Source organism: Alosa alosa, chromosome 4 (genome assembly GCF_017589495.1).
Source record: "Alosa alosa isolate M-15738 ecotype Scorff River chromosome 4, AALO_Geno_1.1, whole genome shotgun sequence".
Taxonomy (NCBI): Eukaryota; Metazoa; Chordata; class Actinopteri; order Clupeiformes; family Clupeidae; genus Alosa; species Alosa alosa.
Window position 1 is genome coordinate 37,037,387 of NC_063192.1, and position 22,961 is coordinate 37,060,347.

The 22,961-nt window shown below is 44.0% G+C and overlaps 2 protein-coding genes across 4 annotated transcripts in view; one reads left to right on the plus strand and one right to left on the minus strand.

The window, feature by feature from the left end:
- The window catches only part of tfip11 (tuftelin interacting protein 11), a 24,057-nt gene extending 8,260 nt beyond the window's left edge, over positions 1 to 15,797 (plus strand). For all 3 annotated transcript variants that reach the window (XM_048241537.1, XM_048241538.1, XM_048241536.1), the window contains exons 2-14: positions 79 to 285; positions 447 to 609; positions 858 to 1,014; positions 1,157 to 1,284; positions 1,370 to 1,525; positions 1,656 to 1,847; positions 3,154 to 3,468; positions 5,675 to 5,781; positions 7,417 to 7,585; positions 12,978 to 13,221; positions 13,335 to 13,477; positions 14,387 to 14,552; positions 15,286 to 15,797. In XM_048241537.1, coding sequence (XP_048097494.1) covers positions 83 to 285; positions 447 to 609; positions 858 to 1,014; positions 1,157 to 1,284; positions 1,370 to 1,525; positions 1,656 to 1,847; positions 3,154 to 3,468; positions 5,675 to 5,781; positions 7,417 to 7,585; positions 12,978 to 13,221; positions 13,335 to 13,477; positions 14,387 to 14,552; positions 15,286 to 15,635 — 2,493 coding nt within the window. In that variant the 5' untranslated portion in view covers positions 79 to 82 and the 3' untranslated portion in view covers positions 15,636 to 15,797. The remainder of the gene's footprint in view (positions 1 to 78; positions 286 to 446; positions 610 to 857; positions 1,015 to 1,156; positions 1,285 to 1,369; positions 1,526 to 1,655; positions 1,848 to 3,153; positions 3,469 to 5,674; positions 5,782 to 7,416; positions 7,586 to 12,977; positions 13,222 to 13,334; positions 13,478 to 14,386; positions 14,553 to 15,285) is intronic.
- prim1 (DNA primase subunit 1) overlaps positions 15,785 to 22,961 on the minus strand; it is a 12,915-nt gene continuing 5,738 nt past the window's right edge. The window contains exons 3-13 of the mRNA XM_048241543.1: positions 21,356 to 21,462; positions 20,079 to 20,152; positions 19,787 to 19,923; positions 19,487 to 19,545; positions 19,173 to 19,282; positions 17,609 to 17,700; positions 16,962 to 17,097; positions 16,642 to 16,711; positions 16,443 to 16,549; positions 16,204 to 16,302; positions 15,785 to 16,077 (exon numbers count right to left, since the gene is read on the minus strand). Coding sequence (XP_048097500.1) covers positions 16,058 to 16,077; positions 16,204 to 16,302; positions 16,443 to 16,549; positions 16,642 to 16,711; positions 16,962 to 17,097; positions 17,609 to 17,700; positions 19,173 to 19,282; positions 19,487 to 19,545; positions 19,787 to 19,923; positions 20,079 to 20,152; positions 21,356 to 21,462 — 1,011 coding nt within the window. The 3' untranslated portion in view covers positions 15,785 to 16,057. The remainder of the gene's footprint in view (positions 16,078 to 16,203; positions 16,303 to 16,442; positions 16,550 to 16,641; positions 16,712 to 16,961; positions 17,098 to 17,608; positions 17,701 to 19,172; positions 19,283 to 19,486; positions 19,546 to 19,786; positions 19,924 to 20,078; positions 20,153 to 21,355; positions 21,463 to 22,961) is intronic.

A 22,961-nucleotide genomic window follows, 5' to 3' on the forward strand; every position in this document is an offset into this window, starting at 1 on the left:
AGGTCATATCTCACCACAGCCCTGCAGTTGTTCAGTTCAAATATATAACACCACGTGACTCACCTGACTCCCCCACAGGATCATGTCGATGTCCCACCTGTATGGGCGTAGAGAGGAGGAGGAGGATGGGGTGGAAATTGAGAAGTTTGAGATCTCGGAGTGGGACCTGGCCAACGAGTTCAACCCTGAGCGCCGGCGCCACAAGCAGACCAAAGAGGAAGCGACTTATGGCATCTGGGCTGAGCACGACTCTGATGAGGAGCGGCCAAGTTTCGGCGGGAAAAGGTACGTGTTCAGCTGTATTGAAAGCTGTGATGAGGTGAACGATGATAACAAAGTATTGTCGACCATGACAGTGCTCAATCTAGTTGAATCAGACTTCCATCGTTCTATGTCGACACTTACTTACATGTCATGAAAATGATTTGTATGTTTTTTCTTAACAGAAGCAAGGATTACTCGGCACCTGTGAGCTTTGTGAGTGCTGGGATTCGTAAGACTGCAGCAGAAGAGAAGCAGGAACAGGGCTCAGATGAATCAGATGCCGACGGAGAAGCTCCCCCAGCTCCCCCACCTTCTCGTGCTGCCGCACCCAAGAAATTACAAACTGTGAGCTCCGTTTCTCAGTCTCCGACTATAATCTGTGGCAGAGTTCCATTCCTCTGGTTAATACAGACTAGCTACACATACGCTATTGTCATTGTTATTGTTTATATTTATTTAATACAGCTAGGGATTTTGGTTGCAATACTAAATAGCATACCTGTCTTAACCATTAACCATTGAGTCAGTCTACATCTGAAGTTCACCATATGTTCATCTATATTGATCTATATTTTATTGTTTGAAATGACCAGGGTAGCAACTTCAAGAGTTCCCAGAGGGGGTTTGCTGGGAACATCAGGCCCGGCCAGGACTTGGGCACGTGGGAGAAGCACACTCGAGGAATCGGACAGAAGCTCCTGCAGAAGATGGGTTACGTAGCAGGCCAGGGCCTGGGGAAGAACGCCCAGGGTAAACAAACGTCTCCCAATGCCACTTGGCATTCAGTATACCCTTTGGAATGTGGATCCATGGATGTTGAACAGAGGATGTTGAACCATAGTGTTGTTTTCTGCCAGTGGTAAACAATGGTGTTGCACCCCTTTACCTCTAGGTATTGTGAACCCAATTGAGGCCAAGGTCAGAAAAGGCAAAGGAGCCGTGGGGGCCTATGGCCGGGAGCGGACCCAGCAGTCCCTGCAAGACTTCCCCGTGGTAGATTCTGAAGAAGAGGAGGAGAAGGTAACCAAGTGTGCCAGTGAGACCGTATGCTCCAGCAGCCTTGGCTCTCAGTCTTTCAGCCATCCTCGTGTCTTCTGGTTTGCAGGAGTTCCAGAAGGAGCTCGGGCAGTGGCGTCGAGAGCCAGGCGTGGGGAAGAAGAAGCCAAAGTACTCCTACAGAACCGTGGAGGAGCTGAAGGCTCATGGGAAGGTGTCGGACAGGGGCATGGTCACCCCAGCTGGAGAGCTGGCCAAGGTCAAGGTGAGAAGTCTAACTGGCCAAGGTCAAGGTGAGAAGTCTGTAACTCTGTCTGGTGAGAAGTCTGTAACGCTGAGAATTCTGTCTCTTCTCTCTCTCTTCTCTCTCTCTCTCTTCTCTCTCTCTCTCTCAGGTGATCGATATGACTGGCAGGGAGCAGAGGGTCTACTACAGCTACAGTCAGATGAGCCAGAAGCACAGCGTGCCTGAGGAACCCACGCTGAGTGAAGCCGTACGGGAGCAGAAGCCCTCGGGCTTCGCCCTGCCAGAACTCGAGCACAACCTCAAGCTGCTCATCGAGCTAACTGAACAGGAGATCCTACAGGTACATCCCACTCATCTGATCTGAAGCTTCAGGGGCCTTTTGGCTTCATTCAGATAGGATAGGGAAGAGGGACAGTGAGTGGGGGGAGAGAGGAGATGACCGCGGGTTGTGTGTGTGTGTGTGTGTGTGAGAGTGAGAGTGAGTGGGGGGGCTGGGGTCGGATCGGGAGATGACCGCGGGGGTGTGTGTGTGTGTGTGTGTGTGTGAGTGAGGGGGGGCTGGGGTTGGATCGGGAGATGACTGCGGGGGGTGTGTGTGTGTGTGTGTGTGTGTGTGTGTGAGGGGGCTGGGGTTGGATCGGGAGATGACCGCGGTTGTGTGTGTGTGTGTGTGTGTGTGTGTGTGTGTGTGAGTGAGGGGGGCTGGGGTTGGATCGGGAGATGACCGCGGGTTGTGTGTGTGAGTGAGTGAGGGGGCTGGGGTTGGATCGGGAGATGACCGCGGGTGTGTGTGTGTGAGTGGGGGGCTGGGGTTGGATCAGGAGATGACCGCGGGTGTGTGTGTGTGTGTGTGTGTGTGTGAGTGGGGGCTGGGGTTGGATCGGGAGATGACCGCGGGGTGTGTGTGTGTGTGTGTGTGTGTGTGTGTGTGTGAGAGTGGGGGGGCTGGGGTTGGATCGGGAGATGACCGCGGGGTGTGTGAGTGTGTGTGAGTGAGGGGGCTGGGGTTGGATTGGGAGATGACCGCGGGTTGGGATGTAGTATGGAAGCTGTGTGTGTGTGTGTGTGTGGGGGGATGTAGTATGGAAGCTGCATCCATTTGTGCCACAGCTCCCTAATTCTATTGATTTGGATAAACCTTTAAATAATTGCCTTTTTTGTATGTCTCCACTTATCCCTCTCTCTTCTCTCTCTCTCTCTCCTCTCTTCTCCCCCCCTCTTCTCTCTTCCCCCCTCTCTCTCTCTTCTCTCTCCTCTCTCTTCTCTCTTCCCCCTCTCTTCTCTCTCCCCCCTCTCTTCTCTCTTCTCCTCTCTCTTCCCCCCTCTCTCTCTTCTCTCTCTTCCCCCCCCCTCTCTCTCTTCTCTCTCCTCTCTCTTCTCCCCCCTCTCTTCTCTCTTCCCCCCTCTCTCTCTTCTCCCCCTCTCTTCTCTCTTCCCCCTCTCTCTCTCTTCTCCCCTCTCTCTCTCTTCCCCCCTCTCTCTCTTCTCTCTCCTCTCTCTTCCCCCCCCTCTCTCTTCTCTCTCCTCTCTCTTCTCCCCCCCTCTCTTCTCTCTTCCCCTCTCTCTCTCTACTCTCTCTTCTCTCTCTCGGTCTCTCTTCTCCCTCTTCTCCCTCTTCCCCTCTCTCTCCTCCCATCCTGCTCCAGAGTGCGCGTCAGCTGCAGCACGAGCGTGACACGGTGGTGTCTCTGTCCCATGAGAGCAGCGTGCTGCAGGAGCGGCTGAGTGAGGAGGACGCGGCTCTGAGGCGGCTGGAGGAGGTGCTGGAGCTGGTGGAGCGCTTCGAGGCCGGGGAAGGCCACGGTGACCAGCCTATCACGCTGCAGGAGTGCGCCGAGGTCTTTGAGAAGCTGCAGACTGGTTTCTACCAGGAGTACAAGACCCTGGGGCTGTCCGACCTGGCAGTGTCAGTGCTCCACCCCTTACTGAAGGGGAAGCTTAGCAGTTGGAATCCTTTAAAGGTTAAAAACGAGTTCATACTCAAACACATTTTAAAAATAACTCTACAGCCAATTAAATTACACCCCGCACTTCTGTGCTATAAAAGCAATGTGTTGGTTGGCGTTGGACTGTTAATGGTTTGGTCTCAACCACGATGTTATGGGTATACACTATGTTTGTATCCGATTTACAGAGTCTGGCCTGTGCTCAAACACAGGAGTTTATTTGAGCGCAAACACCTCAGACAGCTAGAGTCATGGACTGCCCCTTTAATGGAGCGCAAACGTCTCATAGACAGCTAGAGTCGTGGACTGCCCCTTTAATGGAGCGCAAACACCTCATAGATAGCTAGAGTCGTGGACTGCCCCTTTTAATGGAGCGCAAACGGCTCATAGACAGCTAGAGGACTGACATTTTATTTGGGGTGTAAAGGATTTAAAGTAGTGCTGTCAAATGATTACATTTTTTAATCACGATTAATCGCTGAATTCCTATAGTTAATCATGATTAATCACATATTTTATCACATGATTAAAATTCTATTATTTTGTATTTCTTAACTTTCCAGGAGTCCATATTGACAATATAAAGCAATTATTGTGTATCTTGATTGGGATTCAAATGAAAGCAAAGCAAGTTAACTTAACTTTAGACGTAGGTCTATTTGATTATTTCAAAAGTGCAGCAGGCCTTGAGGCAACACAATATAGGCCTATTCTTCAGAAATATAGCTGATATAAACTGAAATAAATGCTACCGCAGAAGTGCATGCACAAAATGTACACACATTATAAAGGCCATAACAAACAGAAAATACTATAAGTATAAATACTATAACTTATTCATACTATATTCATTATCTTTGAGTTCAGTTGAAAAGAATGGAATCTAATGTAAATGAATATCGAAAGCAGAGTGCATGCACTCATGTCGGCATTGGTGTCCACAGCAATTTAAAACACCATTCAACCAACCGCGGGAGTTCAGAACTGCGTTGGTGTTTATTATCTCCACGACTACGACGAGGAGGAGGACTAGGAGGAAGTAAAGTTCTTAGAATATTTGCTGCTAGGAAGTGTCTGGCAGTTTGAGGACATCAAAGCCAAAGAGTCAAAATAGTAGCAGCCAAAGAGGATTGTTGATAACAGAACAAGTGATGGGGGAAAAAATCTTTGATGGCACACGATAAATGCGTCAGCCTACTACTCTTTGGCCGGCTCGTAAGCCCAACCAAGTGTGTGCAGCATGCCTTTACATAGCCTAGCCTACTAACAGGGCATCATCATAAAGATACATTTAATCTGCATCACGCCATTTTAGCGGAAAGTTAACATTATATCATTGATTCCAATGGGAAAGACAGCTAGTAATCACACGTTGACGTTACATCTAGTTATTAATTCACAGAACATTCAAAGCTACACTTACCATAATATCCCATGTATAACGGTTAGCTTACTAGCAATAGTTAACTGAGGAAATTTAGTATAACATAGCCAATTATCTCCTAGTTGTAGGAAATAGGCTACGTTCATATTACAAGTGATAGAATGAATGTGTGACTTATGTTTAGTTGATGTTATGACATGTAAAGTTAAGCTTGCCGAACTTAGTTATAGTCAGCCATGGGCAGTTTGACTGTGCCTACATTCATGACACTCCTGTTAGTAAACTGCAAGAGCAACAAATAGGAACATAATGGTCATATTAATCCCATAAACACACAGATAACTCTTACACCAACCTTATTTTGTGCCTTTTATTCACGTTTGTTTCAAGATTTAGTAAGTATATAAGCTTTTCACTCCCCACTTCGATGCAGCATAGATTTCCATTATATCCAAACAGTCATCTATGATCTTTCCCCTAAAAGGGGGTGTGTACGTGCAGCACATACAACGTTCCATTCCATTCCATTCGTCAGTGCGTATTGTTTAGTTTCCGGTCTAGCTGGATCCGGTGTGGTGTTGTAGTTGTTCTAACGTTACTAGTTGTTGCAACAGCATGTGAAAAAAACTACAAAGTTTGTTACACAAAAAGAACAGTAATCTCGCGATAACAAAAATTGACGCCGTTAAAATAGGTTTGCGTTAACGCCGTTAATAACGCGTTTAACTGACAGCACTAATTTAAAGTCATGGACTGCACCTTTAATGGAGCTTTTGTCTTAATTCCAGCAAACTGTGCCTCAAGTGGTTTGCTAATGCTAACGCCCCTCTCCTGCAGGACTGCTCTTACGGACTGGAGGAGGTGGGCCAGTGGAGAGCCATACTAGAGTCGGGCCAGATGCATCATGGCGCACCTGACGCCTCCAATATGGACCCCTACCACAGGTACTCTAACCCATTCATCAGATCTGCAGAGCAACAGTGCTGACCGGAGTGCTGTCCCCTCATTAGTAAACAATACACATCCACTCTCTGGAGTATGAAGTCATACAAATAGTAGTCAGCAATACAGATTGTTCAAAGTTCAAAGTCCTGTTCAAATTGTGTACTGTGTAGTAAGTTTGTAAATAGAAGTAGTAGTAGCTTACTAGATGGTAAATTCTCAGATCAGCTGTGTGACATTCCGCAGCAGTAGTTTTCGTGTGTGTGACATTCCGCAGTAGTAGCGTTTGTGTGTGACATTCTGCAGTAGTAGCGTTTGTGTGTGACATTCCGCAGTAGTAGCTCTTGTTTATTGTCTATAGGATCTATAGCTGGGGCATTAGTACCAGCAATAGATCAGTTTGAGGCCCCTAACAACCGTCGTTAAGGACAAACTCGGAGGACAAGCAAACCCAGAGCCGTATAGCAAGACATTGAAGCAAAGACGCATGGTGCTTGAAAATAGTTAACGTTTGACAGAGAAGACTGAATTTCCTGCGTGCATTACAAGGGACATCATTTTTTTGTCATGTGTCAGTTCAAAGCTAAAAATGATTAAAATGCCAATAAAGTAGGCTATTGCTATTTCAAATAAGCCCAAAGACATTTGGATACGAAGCATTATGAAGTTACGAAGTTATGCCACAAATGTCATCTTCATCTTGCTCAAGAGGAAAAACTGAAATTATATAGGCTAATATAGGCTTGTTTCTGTTCCTTTTTTATGCTCAATGAGACCGGTCGCTAACATTTCACACAAATTACAAGATGTAGGGTAGCCTAAAGTTTAGTTCACACTCCATTTGAGTTGATTGTTTTAAGAAAGTAGACATGGGCTTGCAAGTAACGTTATTGCATACTATAAAGTACCCTAACCTAGCTAATCCGTCATGTATCTATAGACTACTTTCCTGTCAGTTACCATCCAGCACAATGCATTTTGTGCATTGTATTTCTGTCAATCGTCCAATGTGTGGCTCACGGCTTAGGCTATTTTAGGCTAAGTAATTATCTTCTGACATTATTGGCCACCCCTGTCATAATGTAGCCTATGAGTAGGCAATGTTCTCACTTTGATCTAAATGTAAACTAATTGTTTGTGCAGTCGATATAAGCCTGACCTAATCTTACAGGGCAAATATTTAGCCTACCTTCCGTAAAACATCAGTATAGGCATAGGTAAACCCGCTTCACCTCTAGATGAACACAATCCAGACTCGGCATCGAAATATTTAGACAATATGCTTTTATTATTCATCTTATATCAAGTTCAGCAAGCTTGCCTTCTATGCGCTGTCCATGTTAACAAATTAGTGCTTGTCCTTTCAGTTTGTTCTTGACGACGGTTGTTAGGGACCTGAAACCGATCTGTTCTTCCTGGGTTCCGGCATGATTGTGTTGGTCAGGTTGCTATGGTAGCTGTTGTGTGTGACATGCGTGATTGTGTTGGTCAGGTTGCTATGGTAGCTGTTGTGTGTGACATGCGTGATTGTGTTGGTCAGGTTGCTATGGTAGCTGTTGTGTGTGACATGCGTGATTGTGTTGGTCAGGTTGCTATGGGGAGGTGTTGTGTGTGACGTGCGTGATTGTGTTGGTCAGGTTGCTATGGGAGGTGTGGCTCCCTGTGATGAGGACCGCGGTGACCCAGTGGCAGCCCAGGAACGTGGGGCCCATGGTGGACTGCATAGAGTGCTGGGCCCCCATTCTGCCGCTCTGGATCCTCGATCATGTCTTGGAGCAGCTCATATTCCCCAGGCTACAAAGAGAGGTAACATGCAAACACTCACACTCACTGTTTCTCTAGGCAAAGTCACAGTCCTGCTTTATTTGGGGTCATAGTCAGTGAAATATCACAGAATATAGGTGCCTATTCAATAAAGTCTCAATTATCACATGGATACACTTAATTGCTGGAGTTCAGCAGTCAATGTCGGGTGAAGTGAAGTGCACTAAGCTAGTAAATGGTTGGGCTAGTGTTAGTAAATGGTTGATGCTAGTGTTAGTAACTGGTTGATGCTAGTGTTAGTAAATGGTTGAGCTAGTGTTAGTAAATGGTTGTTAGTAAATGGTTGAGCTAGTGTTGGTAAATGGTTGATCAGTCCCTCCAGGAATTTGCAATGTTGGGATCACAACAATTAATGCAAATTCAACAAATCCCCACTAATTCTGGGTGACCTTGTAATTTTGTACAACTTTTCCGCAAATTTGACCAATCATTAGCCTGACGAGCCAGATCCATATCAACATGTAGGATCTGGGAACTCGCCATTGGCAGTGCTCAATCCGAGGGGCGGGATAAACGGTTGTCTTTCAAATTCCCTCTGCCTGCAATAGGATAGCACTACAACTCATGAGTCCCATGCGTTTTCCCACCAGGAGCTAGTTGGCTAGTTGATCCAAACTTTTGGCAACTTAAAAAAAAGCTTAACTCGAGTCACGCTGTTCGCCAGCAGCAGCATCCATCTTCTTTGTTTTCAAGTTGCAACTCTGCCATCATTGTTTTTTTTTTTGGCCTTTTATGCCTTTAATTTACAGGCCACGGCCTGCCATCATTATGTTAAGCCCGTCCACGACTCTATACACAATGTGATTGGCCTGATCGAAGTTTAATTTTTCCAGCTCGCAAGCCAACGGAGAATTGCTAGACTACCCTGGCTGCAAATTACATTTGCTGCTGCTGTGGTGCTAGGGTGCGTCTAGATTTCTAGGCTAACCAATCATCGTAGTTTCCCCGTGAAATTTCACCTACCAGACACCACCCACAGTCCCTCACGCAGAATATTGAGCCAGATGCCCCTCACACAGAATCAGGGCTTGAAAACGAAATTATTTTTCAAACGTTCCGTTCCGAACGGTTCAGGTAGGCCTATGTTTAACGTTTTCGTTCCTGCATGCGTTCCGCCACCAACATATCGGTCCTGAACCGGTTCGGAACGCAAAAATCGTTCGTTCTTAAAGTTCCAGCAGTGTTTGGCCACAAAGTCGATTTTTGTGGACTTTACCTTAGAATAGACGTACTCATTATTTCCCCTTGATTTAGCCTATACCGTAGCTATGCCCAAAAATAATAAATCACAGGCGGCATCCAAAAACATTCAGATATGCCATCCATCCCATAGCCTACAGACTTACTGTAGGCCTAACCTATGCCTATAAATAATTTTGTATCAAAAATATTTCTGGATACGTGCTAAACTCCTTACCTGGTTGTAGCCTAAATTTGATCCATATGGAGATCTTCAAAGGCTTGCGCTATAATTCCAACCCTGTTTATAAATGAACCTGTGTGTTGCTGACAAGGCCTATCTCAAATTTCCCATTTAACTCTTCTACATAGAATAGGCTATAATTGCGCAAACATTTCAAATCCCGACTTTAAAATGGCGTGGACAGGCAAAATAGGCTATTACGCATAGGCTACAAACAATTTCCAAATCAGTTTCAGTAGCCTACGCTACGAGCTGGCCTAACATCCGAAGTGGCAGACGGATAGGTTACATGACAAAATATACACATTTGGACCAAAGGTCCATTTATTCGTTTTTTTTTTTTTTTTTTAACTGCAGAAATCAAATTATTAGGCTGTTCGCCTACAGTAGTTGGCTACATAGCGGCTTGTTAGCTCACATTAACAGTGTAGATGCGGGCTTGTTTTTCGCACAACCGGAAATAGTCTCCCTGACATAGGATATGCTTTTGTGAAATTGTATAAAATATATATACACCTTATTCCGCGCGCAAACATGGGGGCGCTAGCTTTGGCCACATTGTCTCCAAACTTCCGATTGAGCAGTACATCCATTGCGATACATAGTGATAGCAGAGCTCTATCGAGATGACTGGGTGACAATGGGTCATCCTAAAGTTAGGAACGTTTATTTAGGATTTTGGTGACTTAAGACATTTCTGTTATACAGCTTTCCTATCTGAAGTTAGGAAAAAACTGACTTTGGAGCGGCTGTTCTGTAAGTTAGCCTCTCTATCCTCTTCTGCCGTGTTATCCCAATGAAGCTAACTAGGCGTGTAGCTAGCCGAATCGGAAGTTTAAAGACAATGTGGAATTTAAAAAAATGGGCGGGGCTGAATAAGGTGTATAGAGAACGAAAAAAAAAAAACGTTATTAACCGGTTTTGTGGATTTCAGAATAACGTTTCTGTTCCGGAACAGTTGAAGACCATTTTGTTTTTGTTTCCGTTTCCGCTCCTCGTAAAATTCCGTTCGTTTTCGGTTTTCGTTCCTTAAACCGGTTCGGAGCCCTGCACAGAATATTGAGCCAGATGCCACACTCACTTCTGCAGACACCAGAGACTGCCCTATAACTTGTTCGATTCCTAGTTCGTTGATGACAATAAATAGAAGGCTAACGTTAACGATCTACTTACTTGCATCTCTAAACCTGGTGTTGTTAACCTACCTAGGCTATGAAAGTAAGTTCATGTAGGCCTGCTTGGTTTACTGACATTTGAGTAGGCTATGCAACCCATTGGCAAATTTTACATCTGGAGATGTCCTTGTTAGCTCATGTCATGTTTGCTTGTAGGCCTAGTTTGTGTAGTGCTTACCAAAATGATAGAAGAGATTTCTTGCTTTGTTATTAATTTCTATGATCCATGAAAGATTTCATTGAAGTTTTAACATTTATTTTAACTAATGCCATAGAAAACATCGAATTGCATCCACATATCCTAATGCACTATGCAAAAAGTTATTTCCACTCGTAGCCAAACACAGTGAGATGCAAGCCTTCCAAACATTGCCAAAGTGCGGCCCTTTTTAACTCAACAAGATGCAGAAAAGCTAATTCACGCCTTTATCACTAGCAGGTTAGACTACTGCAATGCACTTTTCACTGGTCTTCCCAAAAAACATCTAAAGAAATTGGCACTCATACAGAACTCTCGCATTTAGACTTTTAACTAAGACTAAGAAGAGAGAACACATCACCCCTGTGTTGGCTGAACTGCACTGGCTCCCTATTTCCTATAGAATTGATTTTAAGGTTATGTTAATTACTTACAAAGCTCTGAATGGCATAGCACCTTCATATATCTCTGAGCTTTTAATATCTTATCAACCACAAAGGAAACTTAGATCATCCAATTCTAATCTTTTAATCGTTACCCAAAGTGCTCCACAAACAAAGTGGAGAAGCTGCGTTTATCCATTATGCCCCAAACTATGGAACACCCTGCCTCTGTACATCAAGCAGGCGAGTTCAGTAAATATTTTAAAAAGATCTGAAAACATACCTGTACAGGAAAGCTTTTAGTTAACTCATCTTATCCTGTAGACTACATTTTCAGATTATTCTACATCTGCTACTATTGGAGGGCTTAGCCAGCCAGAAGCAGATGGGCTCCCCCATTAAGTCAGGTTCTGCTCAAGGTTTCTTCCTGGAATATGGGAGTTTTTCCTTGCCACAGTTGCCATATGGCGTGCTTGTGGGGGTAAGAGGGTTAAGGCTGCCAGTCTTATGACGCCATTTTCTATATTTTTGATATGTTGCTGAGTATAACATAAACAGCAAAGAAAAGTGATTGATAATGACTGACTGACTATTATTGTGTTACATGCTTCAAATGTAAAGCACTTTGAGCTGCATTCTGTGTATGAAAGGTGCTATACAAATAAAGCTTTATTATTATTATTATTATTATTATTATTATTACTCAGAAGTAATTAGGCTACTCTCACGTCCTTAAAGTGACAGGCACTCAATTAGACTGACACAACACCAATACAATGTAATGACTTTAAAGAGAAGTGTAACCTAATATTTTAAAAATCAATATGAAATATTGAAATGACTAAATACTTAGTTGGCTGTTAGTAATTTTCACAGTATGAATTACAACATATATGAATGTATTGAGATATATAGATATAAATAGCTTAACTCGAGTCACGCTGTTCGCCAGCAGCAGCATCCATCTTCTTTGTTTTCAAGTTGCAACTCTGCCATCATTATGTTTTTTTTTTTTTTTTGGCCTTTTATGCCTTTAATTTACAGGCCACGGCCTGCCATCATTATGTTAAGCCCGTCCACGACTCTATACACAATGTGATTGGCCTGATCGAAGTTTAATTTTTCCAGCTCGCAAGCCAACGGAGAGTTGCTAGACTACCCTGGCTGCAAATTACATTTGCTGCTGCTGTGGTGCTAGGGTGTGTCTAGATTTCTAGGCTAACCAATCATCGTAGTTTCCCCGTGAAATTTCACCTACCAGACACCACCCACAGTCCCTCACGCAGAATATTGAGCCAGATGCCCCTCACACAGAATCAATTACAACATATATGAATGTATTGATATATATATATATATATATATATATATATATATATATATATATATATATATAATATATATATATATATATAATATATATAATCTCAATGTCCCCCCTCAGGTCTAAGCCCTGAACCCTCAAAAACTTAACTGATATCCATTGATAAATGATGTCCATTGATAAGTGATATCCATTGATAAGTGATATCCATTGATAACTGAGTTTGAGAGGCTGTAAGAGCTCAAAAAGCTAATAATATAATAAGAGGAATGGCACATCACTTGTGACATGTTGGCACATCACCTGTGACATACTGTTGAATTGACAACACCACAAACATGTAGCCACCCTTTGGGTAACCCCGTGTTTCACGTCACAACATTATGAATGGGTGACCCTGTGTTTCACGTCACAACATTATGAATGGTTGGTAATTCCTTTGGGTAAATTGTGCATAAATGTAGACTTATATAAAGGACACAGAAAGGGAGTGAGTGAGCCCTCATACATTTCACAATTTATAAGTCCTCACAAAATTAGCCGAAATCAAAATTTGTGAGGGGGTACATTCAGATTCAGCCACTGTGTGTTAGCAGAAAATTTAACTGGGGATCATGGAACATAGTGCCCTGGGAACATAGGACCCTGGGAATATAGGATGCTAGTGTTAGTAAATGGTGCTAGTAAATGGTTGATGCCAGTGTTAGTAAATGGTTGATGCTAGTGTTAGTAAATGGTGGATATGCTAGTGTTAGTAAATGGTTGATGCCAGTGTTAGTAAATGGTTGATGCTAGCTAGTGTTAGTAACTGGTTGGACTCTACCTGACGTATCTGCTCTCTGAGGCTTGTTCTGGCTTGTGCTTGTGCAGGTGGAGAGCTGGAACCCGCTGACCGACACAGTGCCCATCCACGCCTGGCTGCACCCATGGCTGCCTCTCCTGCAGGGCCGCCTGGAGCCGCTGTACCCGCCTATCCGCAGCAAGCTGGCCAACGCCCTGCAGCGCTGGCACCCCAGCGACGGCTCTGCCCGCCTCATCCTGCAGCCCTGGAAGGACGTGTTCACGCCTGGCGCCTGGGAGGCCTTCATGGTCAAGAACATTGTACCCAAGCTAGGTCGGTCAAGTCATCGGAAGCTCTGGTTTAGCCTTGGGAGTTGGCCAATCTGTTTTCATATCCTGGAATTCTTGATGGGCTTGTGTGCCTGATCTGTTCGCTCTTTTCTTCAGAACTGTGTCTGTCCGAGTTGGTGGTCAACCCGCACCAGCAGCACATGGACCCGTTTCACTGGGTGATGGACTGGGAGGGTATGCTCTCGCCCTCCTGCATGGTCGGCTTGCTCGACAAGAACTTCTTCCGCAAATGGCTGCAGGTTTGTGCTGCTGAAGATAAAAGATAATTTATGCCTAGTATTTAATCTGTGTAGCACACAGTTGATTTGACATTCATGAACAATCGTCGACACATGAAGCAGTTTTAATTGTTAGCTGCCTAGGCTACAGAATTATCCTTTGGCTTGCATCAGATATAATATAGCCCACTGGCAAAGCTGTCACTGAACAACCTACCAAATGTGCATGACCCTTTATCAGCAGTAGACATATGTCTTTCATCAAAGATTATAACTAAAAATGGCATTATCAAGGTGATAAACTATGGAGCCTGTATGGGAAGCGAACCTGCGAACACGCAAGAATGTAATTCCTTTCCTATGCCGTCTTGCTGCACGTTACACCACCACCGAACGTAAATGACGCAGAGTAGCAAGATTCCTAGAACCACACGCAAGTGAAGTTAAACATTTTAAGTCGCATAATCTTAAATTCTTTGGAGCTAGTGACTGTGTAAATCCATGCTTGGTGACACTGTCGGAATTTTTTTTTTCCTAGGCCTACTTCTATTTTTGAAGTTGTAGCCTACAGGTGACGAAAGCACAGGTTGACGGAACCATCTTTTTAGACTCGTTTTCCGACTGATTTTTTTTGCAACACAGCTCAATTTAGCTTGAAAGTTAACCTGCTACAGAGCAGGTTAGTTCTGTGGCATAAATTCCCATAGTTATAAATAAGCCAGGTTTGGCCTTTAGCGAGGTTGATGGAATACCCCCCAGGCGTCTCGTGTAAAACACACCAGCGTCTCTGTGAAATTTGTGTGGTCTATGGTAGTACAAGTAGGAATATTGTCTTGCAGCATACCATTGTACTATGAATACTGTACAATTGTTTTTAAGATGGTGTTGTCTTATCTTAATCAATGGCCTGTTTGTGTGTGTGTGGTGTAGGTGCTGTGCTCTTGGCTCAGTAACAGTCCTAACTATGAGGAGATCACCAAGTGGTATCTGGGCTGGAAGTCCATGTTCTCAGATACACTGCTGGCTCAGCCGCTGGTGAAGGACAAGTTCAACGAGGCCCTGGACATCATGAACAGAGCCGTGTCCTCCGGCATAGGTCAGCCATCTTGCACTGTACAAAACCCTCTGGTCTCTAGCATAGGTCAGCCATCTTGCACTGTACAAACCCCTCTGGTCTCTAGCATAGGTCAGCCATCTTGCACTGTACAAACCCCTCTGGTCTCTAGCATAGGTCAGCCATCTTGCACTGTACAAAACCCTCTGGTCTCTAGCATAGGTCAGCCATCTTGCACTGTACAAACCCCTCTGGTCTCTAGCATAGGTCAGCCATCTTGCACTGTACAAACCCCTCTGGTCTCTAGCATAGGTCAGCCATCTTGCACTGTACAAACCCCTCTGGTCTCTAGATGTGCTAGATCACGGTTTCCAGTCTTTCCTTCCTGGGTTCTGGTTGCCATTATTATTATTATTATTATTATTATTATTATTATTATTATTATTATTATTCGGTCGGACTCGTCCGTATGCTCAGTGTCTTTGTGGGCAGCCGTGGCCTACTGGTTAGCACTCTGGACTTGTAACCGGAGGGTTGCCGGTTCGAGCCCCGACCAGTGGGCCGCGGCTGAAGTGCCCTTGAGCAAGGCACCTAACCCCTCACTGCTCCCCGAGCGCCGCCATTGTAGCAGGCAGCTCACTGCGGCGGGATTAGTGTGTGCTGTTTGTGTTTCACTAATTCACCGATTGGGTTAAATGCAGAGACCAAATTTCCCTCACAGGGTCAAAAAAGTATATATACTTATACTGTCTTACCTGGCCTCTACTGCCCACAGGTGACTACATGCAGCCAGGTGCGCGTGAGAATATCGCTTACCTCACACACACGGAGCGTCGGAGGGACTTCCAGTACCGTGCTGCCCAGGAGCGGCAGGAGGCGGAGAGCGCGGCCCAGAGGGGCATCGGTGCCATGGCCGTGCCCACCAACTTCAAGGACCTGGTGCAGGCCAAGGCCGTGGAGAACGGCATCGTCTTCCTGCCCCTGGTGGGCCGGCGGCACGAGGGCAAGCAGCTGTACACGCTCGGCCGCATCACGGTCTACATCGACCGCGGCGTGGTGTTCGTGCAGGGCGAGAGGACCTGGGTGCCCACCTCCCTCCAGAGCATCATCGACATGGCCAAGTAGCGAGACAGGCGGAGAAAGGCCTGAGGCACCCAGGTCTGTATGTATGTGTTGGTGTTACATGGAACGCTGTAGCTCGTACTGTTTTTATACAGTTTGTAAATGTGAACCCTCTTACAGAAACAGAATTATGATTTCTAATAAATCGCTTCTTTGATATATAAACTTGTTTTATTCATTTAAAAAGTGAGTCACCAGAGCTTTTTACAGATGGAAAAGAGTCTGCATAGTGATATCTTGTTTACTAAGTTTACAATTTAGTAAAAAGGTTTGTAATTAAACCTTTTCACTGCTGAGTAAATGTCTCTGTACATCAAGTGGAATCATGAAACCTGCTGCACTGAACATGTCTCCTGGGGCAGTTAGCTGGTCAGAATTCAGTGCGTCTACAGGGCGGTGTGAAGGCTGGAACGCTCAGCCCTGGGTTAAAAGTCCTTCTGGAGGTCTGTGAAATTAGAAATGAAAAATGTAAATATCTTGAAAAAGGTGGTGATTACATTACACTGTTTTCATACTCTACATAGATTACTCCTGGCCGTTTAAACATGTTTTGAGTGACAAGCGATCTTACCGCTCTTCCTCAGCATCTCCCCTTTGCGAGAGCGAGCCATCCCATCCAGGAATCGGTCAAAATGCTTCACATACTTAGCGAGGCTTGTTCTCTTGTAGTCTGGGCAGGGAATAAAAAGCCATTGTTATTCTAAACAAATATACTCCAAGTTAAAATCAAAAATTGTGCTGATTAATATGCTTGTGGTGACCAGATAGTGGAAGAAAAATCAATCTTGAAATCGGCCACACAAGTCTCACCTCTGGTTTTGCGTCGCTCGGCTGCGTCCACCTCGTTTTCATTCTCTTTCTCCCCCTCGTCTTCCTCATCGGCAGCCCTGGGCTTGTCCAGCTCCTCACAGATCAGGCTAGAAACAGAATGGCCATAATGCTCAAGGCCTGCTGCATTTGGTTCTACTGAGACAGAATGTCCAAAACATTTATCTTTTTGGTGACTCACCGGATTGTTGGAACTTCAAAAGGATCAAATGAGTCTAGTTCTTCAAGGTCAATTGGCACAGAGATTCGCCCTGTGGGTGTGACAAATTATTATTCATATTATTCGGGATAGTATTGTAATTAGTCACTCCAAACAATTTTGCAATCAGATCCAATAATCAAAATAAATATGAGTAAACACATTTAAGGTTTTAACACTCCAGGATGCTTTTTAGTAGCTGTGAACATTCAAAAAGTGGAAAGAGAATGTGCAATACAACCCCTTACTGAAGCTGCCCCCAAAGAAGCAACGCAGAGCAAAGGTGTGACGCTCATCCTCACCAGTTTTGGGATGGACACTGAAAGGGCTCTTCAGTAAGTGGTTGACTCCTTTACTGACGTTGACGTCGAGTCTGGGATAGCAGTACTGCAGCATGATCTCCTTATCGATATACTGGCATCCTTTCTTGGACGTCACCTGCGCTCCCATCACAGACAGAGGACAGACGGGGAAAAGTGAAGTGAACCAAGCAAACTTCTGTGCTTGTGTTTTTTTGATTAATGACAGCCTTATTCTTAACAGGCCGTAAAGCCTTGTGTTTAAAAAGTATTTTATTGATTAATGACAGCCTTATTCGTAACAGGCCGTAAAGCCTTGTGTTTAAAAAGTATTTTATTGATTAATGACAGCCTTATTCGTAACAGGCCGTAAAGCCTTGTATTTAAAAAGGTATTTTATTGATTAATGACAGGCTTATTCTTAACAGGCCGTAAAGCCTTGTATTTAAAAAGGTATTTTATTGATTAATGACAGGCTTATTCTTAACAGGCCGTAAAGCCTTGTATTTAAAAAGGTATTTTATTGATTAATGACAGCCTTATTCTTAACAGGCGTAAAGCCTTGGGTCATAGTTAGGGATGTGTTTTCAGAATATGTCTAAATCTGCATCGGATCATTCCATTGACTCCAGAAGCAGTAGTTCACGGACCCGCTGGTGCTGCACCACACTGCAGAGCCTGTTCCAGCGCTTCTGAGGGTTCTTTTCACTCTGGAACTGAGTCTGCAAGTCCTCTCGCACCTGTATGACCATGAAGTTAAGGACTAACATCACAAAGCGCTGTCTCCTCCGAGCACCATGAAGTTAAGGACTAACATCACAAAGCGCAGTCTCTTCAGAGCACCATGAAGTTAAGGACTAACACGTCACAAAGCGCAGTCTCCTCAGAGCACCATGAAGTTAAGGACTAACACGTCACAAAGCGCAGTCTCCTCAGAGCACCATGAAGTTAAGGACTAACACGTCACAAAGCGCAGTCTCCTCAGAGCACCATGAAGTTAAGGACTAACACGTCACAAAGCGCAGTCTCCTCAGAGCAGATCCACTCCTCTCTGAGCTAGTGTGGAAAATAGACATCATGTACAGCAGTGGTCCCCAAACTTTTTCTTCCGAGGGCCAGCTCACTATGCCTGGCTCTAAGAGAGGGCCAGAGACTCGGAGTATATCAACCATAAATAGCTTAGTGCTACTAGTTAACAACAGCAGTCTACCTTAGTTGAATATTCCATTACATTTAATCATAGCTAACAATGGTATTAAATTGCAGTAGCCTATGTTTATGTTGCCATCATGACATATCAGTGTAAAATGTAGCTCACATGAAATAATACTAATAAAAAGACTCTGAACTCTGTTTCTTTGCATACATAGCTCAAGTTGTGAACGAGCAATATCCTACAAATAATTTAAAGTCATCAAACTATGAGAGTTTTATGAAGTGTTGGCAAAAACAGCTGAAATGACCACCATTCTAACTTTCATTCACCTGAAGAGAACTTTCTATGAACATTTGTGAACTCTGTATGAACATTTGAACGAGTGAATAAAAAATAGAAATAAGTATCCCAGAAAGTCCCAGAAATATGACTTGAATAAAAGTTAGTTAGTTAGTTATTAACAATTAATTGATAAACTTTTAGAATACTTTGAGCACTGATGCAGTCAGCATAGGCCTCTTACATTGCTTGCAGGTTGTCCTACATTTCTTTCCGTTTTCGATGGCAAATGCGAAACAGCACCAAAACAACCACCAGTGGACTAAAAAAAAGGAGTATGACATGTGTACTGTTAAGACTCGCCATATAGAATGAATGGGGGAAATTACGGAGGTTATAGTTTGACGATGTCGTACTCCCGTACGGGCCAGATGCTATATACCACACACATGTTTTGGGGGGCCACTCAAAATGAGGTGGTGGGCCGTAGTTTGGGGACCACTGATGGACAGTATACTAATTTTAACATTTACCAACAATGTAATGGAACCAATGAATTTAAACAGCCTCACAACAGAACTCATACATTTTGCTGCCAAAGCCTTAGTGCAACCTGAGAGAAATGGCAATGCCAAATAGAGCCAACTGCTAACCTCCAGGCCAGGCAATGGTGTTCCCTGTACCACTCAACAACCGTATACCGTGCATCAGTGTTTACCAACCCCTTTGATTGCATTAACATATATTTCTTGATATACAACATCATTTTTGAAGGATATCTTCGGGCACAAGAGCCAGCACTTTGTCCACAGTCTTGCTGTTGCCCAATATGTCCTGATCAGTGAGGGCATACTTGGGAAAGTAGTGCTCAACCACAACAAGAGATTCTCTGTAAAAAAACAGACAGTTGATAACATTACAGATTTGTAACCACTTTGAGCATGTTTACAGCCAGCAAAGAATGTAAATCAATGGTATTTATTTACAAAGCTATGTAAAACAAGTCGTGGTCTGACTTGGTCAATTTTACAACCTGGCTTTTCTAAGTGATATTTGGAGAGCAATAAAACAGACACACCCAGTAACACCCTACCTGATGAACGGATGTAGAGGATCTGACAGCTGAACCTTCTTCATGGTCTCTTCACCACCCTAGTAAACCAGAAACACTGAAATAACTGACCACATCCAATACAGATTTAGAAACAAAATACTTGGGTGGGTGAATGTATGAGAATTTCCTGTTAGAACCAACCTAACTATACAGTCTATAGTTTGAACGAAATACCTTGACTAGACTGAGGTACTCTTGACTAGACTGGGGTACTCATACTAGACTGAGGTACTACTTGTACTAGACTGTGGTACTCATACTAGACTGAGGTACTCGTACCTTGACTAGACTGAGGTACTCTGCAACAGCAGAACGAGCCGCCACCGACAGCTTCCTCGCTGCATCATCACACACCCAGCAGTGGATCCCTCTCCGGCCAGAGTACACCCACAGAAGGTGCCGGAAGCCAAAGTCCTCTGGAATCAGTCAAATAGAGGAATCAAATATGTTGTTACAGGATTATTGATATCAAAGGTTTGTCAATGGAATGGCCTTATGTTCTCTTCAGTGTCTTAGGCTTTCCAAATAGCATGAGGTTGTTAAAAGCTACACTGACGTGTCTGATGCTAACCTCTCAGTGCCCGGTTAAGAATTCTGATGGCAATGGTCATCAACGTCCAGCATTTGGCACAAATGTCAGCAGCACTGCAAAACACAACAATGGGATTTCAAACACTAGTGTCAAAAGTAACTAGTGTTCGCGTCACTATATGTGACTAGATTTCAGGTGTGTGTGTGTGGGCTTCAGGTGTGTGTGTGTGGGCTTCAGGTGTGTGTGTGTGTGGGCTTCAGGTGTGTGTGTGTGTGTGTGTGTGTGGGCAGGGACGTTGGATGTATTTTCTATGAGGAGCTGCGGATGATGTGTGTGAAGATCACGTTGTTTGTTGCTGCTACCCACGTTATCTCCAGTGTTTCAACAGTTTCACTTGCACAGATGCGCTCACACCACAACCCCCGAATGCTACACCTCTTTATTTGAGAACAGCACTACCCCCGAATGCTACACCTCTTTATTTGAGAACACCACTACCCCCGAATGCTACACCTCTTTATTTGAGAACACCACTACCCCCGAATGCTACACCTCTTTATTTGAGAACACCACTACCCCCGAATGCTACACCTCTTTATTTGAGAACACCACTACCCCTGAATGCTACACCTCTTTATTTGAGAACACCACTACCCCCGAATGCTACACCTCTTTATTTGAGAACACCACTACCCCCGAATGCTACACCTCTTTATTTGAGAACACCACAACCCCCGAATGCTACACCTCTTTATTTGAGAACACCACAACCCCCGAATGCTACACCTCTTTATTTGAGAACACTAAATTAAAACATGTTTCCTATAAATGTTTCCTAATCTGGAAAATGTTTAGTTTCCTTTTCTTTCGGTCCGCAGGTCTGATACCATTAAATTGTGCCGCAAATTATCCGCAGACCAGCAATCTCCTCGTCGAGGAGGCCCTAACCCTGCAGATCATAGACAGATAGATAGATAGATAGATAGATAGATACTTTATTGATCCCCAGGGGAAATTCAAGAAATAAAGCAAAAGATAAAGCATGCTCTGGGAACAGAACACAGTTGCACACGCACACACACACACTAACCCTGCAGATCATAGACAGATAAAGCTCTGGGAACAGAACACAGTTGCATGTCCAGTGTAGCCATCGGTCTATTTACACAGAAAATGTGTCTTGGTGCAGTTTGGGGTGGGCCGCATCCCCACTTCCAACGTCACTGTGACTGGGTATGTTTGTGTGTGTGTGGGTGGGTATGTGTGTGTGAGTGGGTGTGTGAGTGTATGGGTGTGTGTGTTGGGGAGCACAATACCTGCAGCATGTTCTGACATCATCATAGTCGGTCATATCAATATCAAATACCAGTTCCTTCTCCAGGGCTTGGAATGCTCCGGACTTCACGGTGTTGTGTTGATTGGGCTAAGACAAAGTACATTTAGACTTTAGAGCAGGGCAGTGGTGGAGGCTAAACGCAAGTATACGCAGTTTATCCACCTCTGAAATTTCAGAAATAGAGTCTATCCACCTCTCAAAAGAGTTTATTCACCAAATGCAACTTTTAACATTTAAAAATCACACTGTATTATCCACATTCACAATATGTACACTCTAGGAACTATTTACAGCAATACCACTGATATTGGCTCCCCATTGGCCCCCTATACCCAGATAGCAGAATCCGATTGGCAGATAGCGAACAGCTGGTGGCGCGCCACTTGTGGTCCACCGTTGGACCACCATCACTTTAAGTTTAACTTGTCATAAATATTAAGAACATTTATTAAAATGATATATGGAGTATAACTGAACAAATGAAAAAGATTTTAGACCAATAGTGGCAAAATATTGGGCAATTTGTCTGCAACCCGTCAGCGGACCGCCACAGAATCGATGAGCAAAATGCCAGCAGACCGCCACAGAACCGATGAGCAAAATGCCAGCGGACCGCCACAGAACCGATGAGCAAAATGCCAGCGGAGCACCAGATCTGCCCCCAGTGGGCCGCCCCTTGCTATCTGGGCAGCCAGAATGAAATGGAAATCTCTCACTTTGGCCGTAGGACTCTGGATCTGCTCCTTGTTATTTTAATTCAGTTATCAAGACAGTACTGTACTGTACATCCCCAACCACACTCTTCTGATGAGCGTCTGTTGTGTCGACCAGACATGAACGCCAGGTCAAATTCAAGACTCTTTTCCTCAGTGGTTCCATGTTGGTGGAATGAGTTGCCCAGTGCTCTCCGTTCCTGTGATAGTTTTGGTTCGTATAAGAGGGGTCTAAAGGCGTATCTGTTCAACATACACTTAGTTCATTAAGCGCTTCTTATGCGTTATGGTTTGTATAGGATTGTTTTATTTTCATCAGGCTGTTGATTCATTTGACATTGTTGTTTATTGTTGTTATTCTCCTTAATGTAGTCTTACCATGTTATTGACTTTATATTATTGATTGAATGAACATCATTGTTTATTATTGCTGTTTTCCCTTATTTACATTGTTTATTTCATTAGGCTATTGATTGAATTAACATTGTTGTTTATTATTGCTATTCTCCTTATTATAGTCTGACCAACATCTTAATTTGTTCCCTGTTAAATTTAAGTATTATATTGTTTTGTATGTCGCTTGGACAAAAGCGTAAACATAACCATAACCATATTGTTATAAACATTGGACAATTCTTTCACACAAACATATGGGTATTTGTGGGCGTTTAAGGGTGTTTTGGGGGGTTAACCAGGTACGCCATGCTTTTGAAGGTGCAAACAAACGCTGTATTGGCATTGAGATCACATGGTAAGGTGCTGGCTCAAGGGTTATAAAAGTATTTTCTTGTGTTTAGTTGTAAAATGAAGGCACAGTTTTTATAGCCATACATGCGTGTTACCTTCTGGCTCCTTGGCTATCAATTTGGTAAC